The sequence below is a fragment of the Schistocerca americana genome, chromosome 5, assembly GCF_021461395.2.
Source record: "Schistocerca americana isolate TAMUIC-IGC-003095 chromosome 5, iqSchAmer2.1, whole genome shotgun sequence".
Lineage (NCBI taxonomy): Eukaryota > Metazoa > Arthropoda > Insecta > Orthoptera > Acrididae > Schistocerca > Schistocerca americana.
Window position 1 is genome coordinate 230,095,889 of NC_060123.1, and position 15,228 is coordinate 230,111,116.

Consider the following 15,228-nt stretch of genomic DNA (forward strand, 5'->3'; position numbering starts at 1 on the left):
AAACAGAGCAGCAGTTACCTGTCCTCCTACTTTCTCAAAGAAGGTTTAACAATGATGTACTTCAGCCTATTGTCAGACACGTCTAGTGAAAGCTACGCATGAAATATAAGACTGAGTACAGGAGCTAGATCAGAAAATTGTGCTTGTAATATTTTGCTTCAAATGTTACCGGCTCCATGATTTTTTAAAATTTTTTTAGGTTTAATTACCTTCCCAGTTTTCCTGGAACAAGTTTGATTGGCCTAAAGTTGATTGAATCCTAATGACACTGCTTGTCACATATACTGTGATTTTTTTTTTCTTTTAACCTGACCATACAAAGTTTATCAGTTATATTTAGAAAGTGATTGTGAAAATAGCTTGCTATGTGTTTGGTGTCCATGGACTATCTGGTCATTACTGTCTACAATGTAAAATTAGTTGCATATATTTGTTTATCTTGGCCATTTTGTATCATTCTCTCTCTGAACTGGTTGGTGTTTCAATGCATTTTTTTTACTTAGGGTTCCTTTCAAACGCCAGTGGCACTATTATTTCAGTTTCTGCTGGGAGACATATGTTAAAGGCAAAGAGAAATTTGCTTAGAAATGTGTTAAAACTACAATTTACAAAGGTAGATGTCTATCATAATATACTACAGACACAAAGATGGTGCCCAGTGGCTAGAAGGAAGCACAAATCAGACCGATAAAACTACCATCCAATACCCTCAATGTCGATTCATCTTAGAATCTTGCAACATATTCTGATTCAAACATAATGAGGTACTTCAAACAGAATGACATCCATACCAACCAGAATGAATTCGGCAAACATCTATCATTTGAATCTCAACTTGTGCTTGAGCATGACGACGTAAATGTCGTAGGTCATGGCAACCAAGTAAATAGTATTTCTCGACCTCTATAAAGCATTTGACTCAGTACCACTCCTCTGCTTATTATAGAAAGCATGATCACAATGGGTGTGAAGTGAAATTTGTGACTGCATTAAGCGTTTCTTGAAAGGAGAATGTGAAACATTATCGTGGATGGAGGGTAATCGATAGAAGTAAGTCCAAATATGAATCAAGAGTGTGTGTTGAGACCCTTACAGTTCATGTTGTGTATTAATGACGTACCAGACAATATTAAAAGTAACATCAGACTTTCACAGATTATGTTGTTATTTATATTGAAGATTGAAGTACTGCCTCAAAAAAAAAAAAAAAATAAATAAATAAATAAATAAAAACTGTTGAAATATTATCAGATTTCAAAATAGTGCAAAGAATAGTAACTTGCCTTAAACATTCATAAATATAAGATTATGCACCTTACAAAGAAAATCGTAGTATCCAATGACCACAGAATCAATGATTCACAATTCGAGTCCTATCAGTCTGCTCATGCAAATACTAGGGTGTAACAATTTGCAGGGATGTAAAAGAGGATTACGACATAGGCAGAGTCATAGCTAAGGCAGGTGGCAGATGTAAGTTCATTGGCAGGATACTAGAAAAATCCATTGTCTGCAAAGGAGAATGTCAAATCACTTGTATATCCCATCCTAAAATATTGTTAAGGTACGTGTGACCCATACCAAACAGGACTATCAGGGCATATTGAACACAGAAAAGGATGGGTGTCATGAATGACCATAGCTTTTTTTGCCTCATGGGACGGAATCACAGAAATGAAAAACCTGAATTGGCAGACTCATGATCAGTGAAAATTATCCCGCAAAATCCTACTTACAAAATTTCAAATTCAATATCAAGTGCAGAACCTACAGGCATTCTTCAGCTCCCTACATATCGCTCTCATAACCACTGAAGTCAAAATTAGACTAATTACAGCATGCACAGGGGTATTTAACCAGTCATTCTTTCCCCACTCCATATGTGAAGTGAACGGGAAGAACCCAAACATGTCGTACCATGCTGAGTACCATCTGCCATGCACTTTACAGTGGTTTGCAGAGTATGTACATAGATGTAGAGGAGGAGAGAGTGAGAATTACAAAATTTTCACTCCACTCATTCATATGTCACCCAAATGTGAGGGTAAGTTTCCAAATGCAAAGGTATCCTTTTGTTTACGTATCAAGCACAAGAAGTTAAAATGAGTTGCACTAAGACTGGTATACTGTAGTTTCTGTTCACTGATTTATCATCTCTCCAGAGGAGTTAAATTTGGATTACAGGGCGGTGCCCTGTCTTTAACCTTGTTAAATGTACATCTTTTCTTTTAATAGTCTGACATTTCATCCTCTAATGCCTGAAAATTGATTTTCAATCTTAACTTGTTATAATGTACTTTCAGACACTGTTGATAAATTTTTCATCCTCAACGATGGGATTGTATTTAACTGGGACTAGCTTACCAGGCTGAAATACATATACATTGTGAACCAGATCTAAGCCTATAAAATTTCAGAGGTTGTTTAGGGATATTTATGAAATACTTTGGTTTAAGGGACTTTGGTTTCTGGTTGCTCATTACAGAGTAAATCAATGTTGTTTGATTTATTATCCCTTGTATTGATATTTCATTTAAAATATCTGCACAAAGTGCAAATGCCAACAGTGTGTGCTGTGTCTTGTTTGCAAACCAGTTTGTTCTGTTCACTCATGATGCTTGCTGTCGAGAATAGTAAGACCTACTTTACTCTCAGTGCTCAATCTTGCATTCAGTACTGTCTCAACTTGTGTACAGTGATACAATGTATTATGGTAAGTATACTAATGCCAATGTGCGTCTCACCTATGGAGTCATTTAATGGATTGGGAAAGGAGCACAATGACACTCCTCTCAGCTGCACCTGCAGTGATGGCAGCCACATCACAGTGGTTTTTCATGTGTACATTGTTTCCCACGAATAACCAGATACTTTTGTGTTTTGACGATTCCATATTACCTGTGTTTTCACTGCTGTGGAAGTATTTTCACAGAAACAGTGATAATTCTGGTAGCAAATACAAATAAATCATTATTATTTTATTATTCTCTAATGAACATACCAGAGACCACAGGTCACCCAAAATATAATGCTTGTATCACTGAACACACTTCAAAATTTTGTCTGTGCAGTTCTGATTCACCCTGTATATCACCAATGCGTTGGTTTCTTCATTGCTTTGGATTCCTACAGCTCAAGGTACCCAGCAGAATATAAATTTGCCTTATTGCTATAAACAAGAGTGTTACTATGTGGTGTACCAGTATTATTTGCTGGATACACTTTTATAGTCTGTCATACCATTGGAGACTATAAACAGATGAGATACTTATTCTTTCAATCAATTATTCGTTCGTGTCTAGACTAGTTTGTTGAGGATCACATGTAGCTCTACACATAGTAAAGTGCAAGACAAATCCAAATGGTGCGACATCAAGTGGAAATAAAAAATAGAACATAGTATCATGATGGAGGCAAAAATGGTTGATAAATTTTCAAATATGTTTATTCACTGATACAATCATCAATTAATTAGTGACAGAAAGAATGTAAGAGTAATCTGCCGAATTACAGACCTATATTACTGAAGCTGATTTGCAGTATGATTTTGGAACATATACTGCATTCAAACATTATGAATTCTCAAAGAAAACGATTTATTGACAAACACATATTCAGAAATTATCATTCTTGTTGAACACAACTAGCTCTCTATTATTATGAAGTAAAGAGTGCTGTTGACAGGGAATATCAAATTGATTCCAAATGTTTTTGATTTCCAGAAGGTCTTTGACACTGTTCCTCAGAAGCAATTTCTAGTTAAATTGCTTGTCTGTGGAGTATCTTCTCAGTGGTGAGATTGGATTCATGATTTCATGTGAAGAAGTAACTAGCAGAAAGTGATGAAGTAAAATGAAAGTATAGTAATATCTGGCCCCAATGAAGTGTATACGCCTGCTGCTGTTCCTGTACTCCATTTTCAGGCCACAAGTGGCCCATCGGGACCATCCGACTGCTGTGTTATCCTTTGCTGAGGTTGTGGATAGGAGGCGCTTATGGTCAGCACACCGCTCTCCCGATCATTATGATGGTTTTCTTTGACCGGGGCCGCTACTATTCGGTCGAGTAGCTCCTCAATTGGCATCACGAGGCTGACTGCAACCCAGAAAATGGCAACAGCTCATGGCAGACCGGATGGTCACCCATCCAAGTGCAGGCCATGCCCGACAGCACTTAAGTTCAGTGATCTGACGAGAACCGGTGTATCCACTGTGGCAAGGCCATTGGCCACTGCTGTTCCTAATCTACATAAATGATTTAGGAGACAATCTGTGTACCCCTCTTAGATTGTTTGTAGGTGATGTTATTTACCATCTTATAAAGTCATCATATGCTCAAAACAAATTACAAAACAATTTAGACAAGACATTTGTATGGTGCGAAAGTGAAAATTGACTCTAAATAATTAAAAGTGTGAAGTCATCCACATGAACACTAAAAGGAATCTGCTAAATTTTGGTTACACAATAAGTCTCCCAGATCTGAAGGCTGTAAATTCAGCTAAGTGCTTAGGGATTACAATTATGAATAACTTCAATTGGAGCACTCAAATAGATCATGTTGTGGATAAAGCAAACTAAAGACTGGGATTCATTGGCAGAACACTTAAAAAATCCAACAGGACTACTATAGAGACTGCTTACACTACACTTGTCCCCCACACTTCTGGAGGATTGCTGTGCGGTGTGGGGTCTGCATCTGGTAGGATTGTTTGAGGGCATCAGAAAAGTTCAAAGATGGGCAGCTCATTTTGTACTAGCACAAAAGAGGGGAGTGTTAGCAATGGATATGGTACATGGATTGTGTTGGCAATAGTTAAAACAAAGGAGTTTGTCACTGCAGCAGGACTTTCTCCTCAGAGTGTGAAAATATTTTGTTGGTAGCTGCCTACATAGAAAGGAATCGTCGTCATAAAATATGAGAAATCAGAGTTCGTGTGGAAAGATTTAAGTGTTCAATTTTCCCACAGGCCATTCAAGAGTGGAAAAGTAGAGAAATAGCTTGAAGATGGTTCCAGGAGCCGTCTACCGGGCAATTAATTGAGAGTTGCAGAATAATCCTGTAGATGCAGGCAATGAATACATTAAATAATTGTTACAACATTTATTTTCTGGAGATGATCATTAAACTATGGGGTCGGTCGGATCAAAATTATTTGATGTGAAATTTTTTTTATGTTTTTATTTTATTTTATTTTTTTAAATTGGTCTTAATGGGTAGTTTCTCTACAAATTCTTACAGTAAAACTTTCAGAAGCCAGAAAAATATGGTAGCTATCTCATATGAAAAGTGAGATAGATAAGTGGCTAATAATAAACAATGTGTCCCACAACATATAACATTAAAAATTAGCAGTTTCCTTCCAGCATGATCATGTACAAAACTGAATCTGATGCAACCAATACTTGTCTAATGATAGCAAAGGGTGTGGTTGCACTCGACAAGTCTTCCACAATAGAGATGAACTCATAATGATTGACATTTCTTCATGCTAGTTTTTGTACTTTGTACACGACTACACATGAAAATTAAAACCAAGCAGAAACGTGGTGTCAAGCTAACCGAAGTATGAACAGTTCCACAACACCTGCAAAAGTTGGTGCAGCATGTACAGATCACAGGTACATGCATCATAAGTGGCAAGTGCCACAAAATGACCTTAGGGTTCTTTTTTTATTATTATTTTTTATCTAAATAATGAATCATATCTCCTGGGAAGCACACGACAAATGTATTGGTGATGGAATGTATGCTCCATTATTACTTTGGTATGTGATGACACTTTTCACATGTATACAAAGCTTATATATTTTAGAAAATCTTTACATATCACGTTGGCCAACAGCCTCACTGCAGTGGTAACACCAGTTCCCTCCAGGTCACTAAAGTTGGGCTTGGCTAGCAATTTGACAGGTCACTGTCTGGGTCTCCCGAGTGGTGTTGGCAAGCGACGTGCACTCTGCCCTTGCTACTTGATTGAGAAGTTGCAGCACCAGCCACGAAAACTGACAATGACTGGGAGAGTGGTGTGCTGACGACCAGCCCCTCTGTATCTGCATCTGGTGATGCCTAAGGGTTAAGAATGACATGGTGGCCATTCAGTACCACTGTGGGTCTTCTGGGGCTGTTCGCATGGTGGTGTTAAATATTACATGTGACCTATTTGGAGAAGTATGTTTTTGTTCATGTGGAAGATACTTTCTCACAGTCTGAGGGCACATTCCTTAGGACATGAGAATCAAATTTTATAGGTTTTGTGTAGATGATCTTGTCCACTGAATGCTTTCTTAAATTTTTTTTCAAACTGCACTTGATACAGCTAACGTTATCTTGTCTTTACATTTAATTTCTCAGGAAGTGTTTAGTGTGGTTCTTTTACCGGTCGGTTTTCTCCTTTATTTTCATTGCTACAAATGTGTACGTTGTTAACATTGCTTCTTCTCCGCACTCATTGATAGTCCTATATTAGAGAATATATCATTACATGCAACACAGTAGGATCAGTGTTTTGAAGATATCAATGTAAATATTTCCTAACTTTTCAAACTGTGGCACCTCCAATTCTTATTTGCACATTTACGTCAAGTAATCTAATATGAAAATAAGCTGCTTCAAGAATAAATGCAGACATGTGTTCGGATAGGGCAGATTGTTGACTGCAGGATGGATGCTGTTTAAGGGTATACTTCCAGATATTAAGCAGAGTTGTTGTTACCATTCTTGGACAATGTTTTGACAACACACTGTGACTAGTGAAGTAGTACACTAAGCATAAATGTTTATAACATCAGGTTTTGCCAGAAAAGAAATTTACTCAAACATTCTTTAAAGAATTAAAGAAGTTTAATTACACGTATTGAAAGAAGGGATAAAAACATAAAATTAGCTTACTTACCACAAGGAATTCTCCACTCGGATATCCGACTAGCGGAGGTGTAGGGCTCATGACTGCAGTAATACCTATGTATATTGCAAAAACAGTACTGAATGCTGTTAGGAATGATATTGCCCTGATTGAGGAGTATGGCAGGAAAAATCCGAGAAAGCATGCCACTGGATTAGCCATGCTTGACAATGTGACAGACAGATGGTATGCTATGTTGCCATACGGTAAGCAAGAATATGACTGAATGCTTGGGAATATTCCATTTCCAAAAGCACAAACCCATGCCATCAAGAACATCAAACAATAATAACTACAGGGTGATAATGTTGCTGTTACTGACATCATCTCTCTTGGTTGCTGGAACACTTCTGTTGTAGGTGTTGTACAGAGATCTTTCAATTCTTCACATGTACTTTGTTGACTTAATAGTCCATCATTAAGACCCGACTCTTCTTGTGTATCTGATGCTTTCTCTCTCTGTCGTGAGGTGTTTTTATCTGGAGAAGGAACTTTCTCATCTTTGCACGTCTGTAGATTATTCAGTAATGCAAAAGAAATAGTACTGATGAAAAGTGTTCCAAAAAGGAAGAAAAGAAAAGCTGTTGTCGAAAAATTTGGTGGTGGCGTGTATGGAACAAGAGTAACCTCTGAATTTCCATTTTGATTACTTGAATTTGTGAGAGTCTGATTCACGCAAATAGGATTTCCTCCTACCCCTTGTACTAGAGCCACAATGCTTGGTAGAAACCCACTAAGTCCTTCTCCAACAAAATAAGAAATCAAATACATTTCTTTATAGTTTCTCATAAAAGGCATAAAGAGTACTGAACTGGTACAGCCCACTAAAGCAATAAAAAATGAAAGTGCAAGCAGTGCTGTGCTGTGCTCTTCACCATCGATGTAAGTAGTCTCTTTGTAGAGGAATGGAAGTAACAAAAGAGCAACAGTTCCAATTAAGAGTATTGCATATATTATGATACTATCCCTTAATACTCCTGGAAAGGTTTTCTGCAGAATTGCATACAATAAAGGTCCAATGTTTGCAATTTGTATAATAATACATATGTATGATGGGAGATTCCATCCTTCAGGTTGTGTCTGCACAAGCAGAGGCAGCTGGACAAACAGTCCATTTACTGCAATCCAGGTTCCAATGCCAAAAAGAATGGCTAAAATATCCACCAATATCTTCCGCTCAGAAAGTTGTCTTGCACAGAACTTCATGTTGGGTTTCTGCAAGTCTGTATTATTAGGGCTGGATGGTAGAAGTGGTAGTCTCTTTCCACATTCGTTGTACCTGTGGGTTAAGAAAAAGAGCATACATTTAAATTAGTTCAAATGTTGTACAATAATACATGGTTTGCAAATAAGTAATATGGGGGTTCTATTATATCTCAAATCATACAATACATAATACTTGTTCAAGCAATGAATCATATGAAGTAAATTAACACTGAGGGAGTGTCTTCTGTTTGGAAATAATGATGCAGTGGATTCATTACGATGGGATAACATACCAGTAATTTAATAAATGAGTTGTCTGTCTGAGATACCTTGCACAATGGCACTGGGTAGTGTTATAATTTGGAATGAAGAGAGTTGTGAAATTCCACATATTTGACGTCTGTATGCTTTACCTCACTGTGAATGTATTAACTGCTGCTAAGCTGAATGGTACAGAAATCTTGCTGGAATACACTTCTGTTGCTTACATTAAAATGAACACTCAGTAACATGGTTCTTCACTACACAGTATTTCCTTAAATCTCAAGAAATGAATTTACTTACTGATAGCAACATCCGAGGCAAAAATTGTGCAAACATTTATAACCAGAAAATCAAGAAATAGTGCTTCACACGAATATTTGTGGTAATAACTAATTACAATGCTTCTAATGTTAGTGTGGCAAAAGCAATGTGCACAAGATAAATTATGTGTTACAGTTAAAACTGTTAATTCTATACCAAAGATTTCTAACATGTAGAAACAAAATGTTCATAATCCATAACCCGAATTTTCAGTGCCCACATTCTATACCGAAACCTGCCACCCTAAGTCTTAAGAATACGTTAATTTTTATTTCTCGCAACATCTAAAAACCTTGAAAAGTCCTTGCTAGTTAAACATGACGGAGACTGAAATGCATGCAAATATTCTATTAAGGTTATTGGCAGTTCGCGATCTTAATGGTTTACTCTGAAAATTTTGTCAATTACGTCAATGAACTGAATTTCAGTACCGATATTTAAAAAATGTGTTATTTCGGCACAACTCCGTTAAATAGGACACTTCGGCACAACATGTCGATCCCACATCGGTATTATCATAACTTATGAAATAGGGCCCAGTGGTTAATAGTACAATTGCTTGTTAATCAACGAAAATATATCTGTTACTTGACATGTGTAACAGGAATTTAATCTATTCAAAAAGGCGCATCACTAGCTTACGTTTGACCGATACCCGACGTGGCAGAATTGCAACTGCTTTCGTTCTGCCATTGAAATTCGGCATGGACGGGAATATTAATACTGGCTTCTTATACAGCATGACCTGAGTTTACATACGCTACGCAAACAGAAAGGCGTAGCCTAGGTTCAACATCTGGGCGACTCTTCCATCGTTTGCTGCTATCCCGCTGATACCAGCTGAGAGTGACGTCACTAGTTGGTGAAGGTTAACTACATCGATCGTGCCAAGTTCGCCGTTTAGATCACGATACGACAGCATTGCATAACAGTTGCTTAAACAATTTGGTGTTACTAAATTAGGCTACAGAATTACTAGTGCCGCCAGTTAGGTGATGGGATGTCTATGAAATATATGAATTACACGATAGTGAGAGTGGTCAGTACCGGTATTGGGTAGAAGCGTAAGCCTGTATTTAAACAGAATTATTCGGTGGGGAAAAAAATTAAAGTAAGTTAATGATCCTGGAGTAAGAAAAAGTTTTTTTTTTTTAGGTTTTCGGTAACTTTTGTCATTAACATTTACTCTAGCAGAACGAATACGTCAACATACTTGTAGTAGTAGTAGTAGTAGTAGTAGTAGTAGTAATTCGGTTTGATTTTGTAGTCTTTGGCTTGCCTGGGGGACCGACAGAGAACCATAAAGCGCATTAAGGTATACATGTACATACATTATCTGCAAACAACTACAAAGTGCATGGCGGAGGGTACTTACCATCAACACACACTGTTTCTACCCATTCCATTCACGCACGGAGCGCGGCGAGAATAACTACTTAAATGGGTCCCAGTGGGAGGAAATAAGTCTAAAACTTGTCTTCGCGATATGTACGAGACTTCTACGTATTCGTGGCTGGCTCGCATAGCATTGATTATTGAAGATTTGTACGTAGGATTTCGAGAGATAGTTATTGTTTATCCTCAATCGTTTGCCACTTCAGATTTTTTCAGTACTTTTATGACACTCGTCCTTGGTTCAACAAACCTGTGACATTCGTGCCGCCCTTCTGTATGTGTGTCCATGCCTTGTAAGACTGATAAGGGTCCCACGCACCTCAGCAATATTTTAGGGTGGCTCGCACGAATGTTTTGTAAGCCATCTCCTTTGTAGATTGACTGCATTTTTCCAGCATCCTACATCTGAACTGATGTGTGCCGAGTTAGTTACCAATGATGGAGCCTGTTTGATCATTCTGTTTAATATCTCTAAAATTGTTACACAGAACCCCTAGCGGTAGGAATTAGTGAACAGAGTCCGGTGTTGACTCACAGATATTACTGTCACAGGATGCTATGTTCCCGTTTTGTGAAGTGAAAAACTTTCCTTTCTTAAGTTTCCAGTCAATGCACCACTTTTAAATCTTAATAATTTGCATCCAGCGTCTTTGCATGTCACAACTCAGATGTACATCTACGTGACTGCTCTGTAGTTCTTACAAGTGGTTTGCAGAGAATTCTTTGAACCAACATCAGACTGTTTCTTTGGCGTCCCAATCTCGATGAACAGCGCGCGGGAAAAAGAACCACTTAGTCGCAATTTTTTCTTTCGTTATCGGGAAACAGAGATAGACAACGATAATCTTTAAGTTTTGTTATGCACTTGATCGTCTTCCCGGGTTTCTGCTTTAATCAGTTACGCTGCAGCAGCAGCAGTATTCCAAATTGCTTCCTAGTTACCCAAAGTGAAAGAATTACGGAAAACATCAAATTTGGAGCTGTGGAAAGTATCAAATTATTGATTTATAATTTTTTCTAATATTTTTAAGGACAAAATCCTTAATTACACGTCTAGTTTTGTAGGACCATACTGAGGACTCAATCTTGACGGTCATGGAACGAATCAGTACATGAAATTACAACAGAAAAGTTAATGATAAACAAAATAAGATGCATTCGAATCCTTTGCTAACGACTAGCTGCTGATTATATTATCATAATCAACAATGTAACACAGGCTTATGCTTAAATGTTTTCCAGGAACTTCCTGACAATAGGAGTGAGCCATGAATGAGGAACTGTACAGATGACGACTGACTTTTACTCTGAAATATATACCACAGTGCTGAGAAAATTATAGCTATGATTAAAATTATATATACGTAAGAAACAGTAGTGATCCCAGCACCGAGCGGGGTGGCGCAGTGGTTAGACACTGGACTCGCATTCGGGAGGACGACGGTTCAATCCCGCGTCTGGCCATCCTGATTTAGGTTTTCCGTGATTTCCCTAAATCACTCCAGGCAAATGCCGGGATGGTTCCTCTGAAAGGGCACGGCCGACTTCCTTCCCAATCCTTCCCTAATCCGATGAGACCGATGACCACGCTGTCTGGTCTCCTTCCCCAAAACCAACCCCAAATGATCCCAGCACTGACGTAAGGGGCACCTCCCTTCCCCGCCCCACTTAATCGTACTCCAGTCAGACGCCACATCATATCCTTACCATTACTGTGGAGAATGATATTTTGCTGCCTCTTCTTGAAGTACGAGAGGAACTAACTGTGACCTACTCGTATTCCATAATGGTACTAAATGTCTGATCTTCGTTCATCTTTAGGAAAGCGAAAACATTAATTGCTCATACTCATTCTCTCTTCGTAGGTGCTAATGCTAAGCTGTCATATCTTTCGTACTTAAAAATGAGGTAAATGGTTTGGTGATACAGATAATCTACATCTATACCTGCGAACACTGTAAGGTGCATGTCGGAAGGTACTTCCCTTTGTACCACATATTAGAGAGTATTTCCATTCCATTCATGTATGGAGAGCGGGAAGGACTCTTTAAATGCTTCTGTGCGTGCTGTAAACTGTTAAACTGTTTTCGCGGTCTCTACGGGAGCGGTATATACGGGTTTCTACTAGATTCGTCGCTTAATACTGTTTCTTGAAAACTGTTAAGTAGGCTTCCGCGGGAAGGTTGGCATCTATCTCCAGGCATCTGCCAATTCAGTGTTTCCAGCATCTCCGTTGCGCTATCCCGTGGATCAAACAAACTTACTACTATTCGTGCTGCCTTTCTTTGTATGCATTCAGTATCCCTTATTAGTCCTATTTGGTGTAGATATCCCACACTTGCGCAACATTCTATCAAGGAACCCATTGACTGCGAGATCGCAAGTTCAGTCTTTAGTAAGGCTGATTTGAAAGTGTTGTGTTAACAATTATGACAGGACAAATATTAGCTACTGACTCACCACGTGCGTCTGGAGGGCAACAGAAAATGAGTGTCCGGCGGGTACAAGATCAACCTTCTACGGGGTGTAATGTATTACACTTCACGAAACGGACGTTGTCGGCATTCAAGAACTATTTAAAAGAAACCATTAACTTGCACTACGAACACCGAATGAAAAATGGCGCGCCACAGAGATCACGAAGTTTCGCACTATCAAGATCGAAGGCAGACTCCTTGGGAGCTACAAACCGTGCAGGAAGTTCAGTTAGGTATCCACCTTGAAAAATAATAGAATTATACTCGTGTAATGGGGTGATGAGAACCGATAGAATGTGATGGTATGCAACCAAGTCCGAAACAATCTGTCGTGGAGTTTATCGTGAAACTGGCTATCTTTTAATGCGTAGCTGTAGATATCGAAATAATAGGTTTTATAGGCACGAAAAAAAAAATAATCTAGAGGCTGAATTTGTCCAGTGGTTCCAGGTGGTATGAACTCCAATGTCACACATTTTTTGGAATGGCTACTTTGCTCTAAAGCAATAGGCCTATAATTTTTATGCTTAGACCAGGAATCAAGCAAAAGCAAGTTTTGTTGACCAGATATTGCTCAAAAGCAGTGCTTATACCATAGTTGTAGTTCTGTTATGCCTATTATCCCACTCTTGCTTGCTGCCACCTAGGTATTTCGTACTGCCCTTGCAAGATTACACACATGAGAAAGAATTGTAGGGGGCAGAGCACCTCCAAATTCTCGCAACTTTCCAGCCAATTTACCATCCACATTAACAGTCGACATAATTGTACAAAAATGTCTTAAGGCACTGATGTTAGTTGATCTTGATACAACTCTCTTGGTACCTCTAATTTCCAGGGTTCCTTTCATATGAATTTTCTCTTCCAATCCCCACTGGTCGTAGTTGGGAAGTTCAAATTTCATCAGGACAATGCAGCACACCATGGCTACCTCTACTATCCTAAGAAAATAGTGGGAAAAAGGGCACTTGGGCTATCTACACTAACCTAAGTCATCCAACTGTCACCTCTTCCTAGGAACTGTAGGGAAAAGGACAGCCTGTGCTGGATAGGATGGACCTATATCTTTATTTAAACAGTCTTTACTTAAACAAGTTGAGGCAGTACCTCAACCTAGTGTGCCCACTATGAGGTCTGGAGTTCAACTGACATAGTACACAGTACTGCCACCAGAGGCCACTGTCGTACCTCCTGTGACTCAATCCAAGATGGCGGCCTGGAGGGGGGAATGATGGGAAAATGACTCAGCTTTTCTGGGTTGCTGGAGAGAGAAAGTTGTGTACTTTATTTATTTCGGAACAATTTATTTAGGGACAGATTTGACACAGTATATTTATTACACTGACATAAAACACTCAACCTGATGTGCTTGAGGTCGCAGTAAATAGTCTACAGACCTGAAAACTACTCGTAAATAATGCAGTACACTGATGTGCAGAGATGCAAACAACTCTGGGGCAAACATGTTGCATAACCCAATGTTCAGCAGTGTACTCTGGGTGTCTTAACGTAATCTTTGGCCCTTTGTCAGAACTTAACCTATTATTCTGTTAAGTGGTTTTCCATGTCACCCCCATTTCCTTTAATTATTGTGCTGCCTTTGATACCAAATTAGTAATGTCCTCCCACCATTTTCTGGTACACTTTTCGTATTCCAAATGCTTTTGAACGTCATTTCTGGCGTATTCTTCTTTGTCACCAACACCCTTAAACTACTGTAGTCCACTGTACATAAAAATTGTTCAAATTAACATAGTGTTCTCCACTTGACCTGCTGTTTTGCTCTATGTCACCCACCCACCCACCCACACCTTCCCCTTTAATATTGTACCACTAACACCACACTATTTATGCACATTAATTAAATTGATATTATTCACATATATGGGGTAGTCTTTTCTTAATTCATGGCATCCTATTGGTCTGTGAAATCGATTGAATATAGTTTAAACAAAAGATCACTAATACCAATGCCTGAGTCGGGGTGAAACGGCAGATGCCGCAAAGTGACAACATGGCCGTCAGCTGCCGAGCCACACACAGGTGTCAGTTCAGGTCCCACAAGGATGATGCGGCAGTATCCCTTTGATACATAACACCTGAGAAATACCTGTCGAAATACGTGTTCACGTAGGCACCATTGCTGGCGCGATGATGCATATCTGCGGTGCAGGTCCAGTGCCGAGAGAGATGTTGCAATGCTTCCCAGAATAGCACAGGGTGCATTCTTCCTAGCAATCCTAGCGGGACAGCCCATCTGTCACTGAATTTACCTGTCAAACTGCTGCTGCCGCCGGTGTGGGAGCACTGAGCGCCATTGTTTTCTGCAGACAAGGCATTCAGCAGCAAAAAACTATTTTGTACATATCGCCATATTGCACTGACGGTTAAACCCCTTAAAAGTTGTCTACAGATCATCAAATACATACAAGAATCACAAGAGTATTGGGAATCAGGAACATATTTACCTGTGTAACTACAATTAAATATTACGATTGCTGCTACAGTCTGACACTGATCGATGCACAGGTAATGTCTCCTCTTGACGGCTGTGGTTCTGGAATGAATCTCAGTATCTATAGTGCACATAATTTTCGACGTAAAAGAAATCTCCCATACCCTTGCCAGTTATTGATGCGCTGAATCTATACATCCCTCACG

General features: G+C 38.9%; 1 protein-coding gene across 3 annotated transcripts in view; it reads right to left on the reverse strand.

The window, feature by feature from the left end:
* Window positions 1-15,228, reverse strand: part of LOC124615997 (solute carrier family 52, riboflavin transporter, member 3-B-like) — a 125,981-nt gene that overhangs the window by 1,848 nt on the left and 108,905 nt on the right. Inside the window, exons 1-2 of one of the 3 annotated variants that reach the window (XM_047144207.1) lie at window positions 9,455-9,586; window positions 6,896-8,183 (exon numbers count right to left, since the gene is read on the reverse strand). In XM_047144207.1, the coding sequence (XP_047000163.1) occupies window positions 6,896-8,110 (1,215 nt within the window). In that variant the 5' untranslated portion in view covers window positions 8,111-8,183; window positions 9,455-9,586. Of the gene's footprint in view, window positions 1-6,895; window positions 8,184-9,337; window positions 9,587-15,228 lie in introns of those variants that run through there. The other 2 variants (XM_047144206.1, XM_047144208.1) reach the window with 2 other exon arrangements.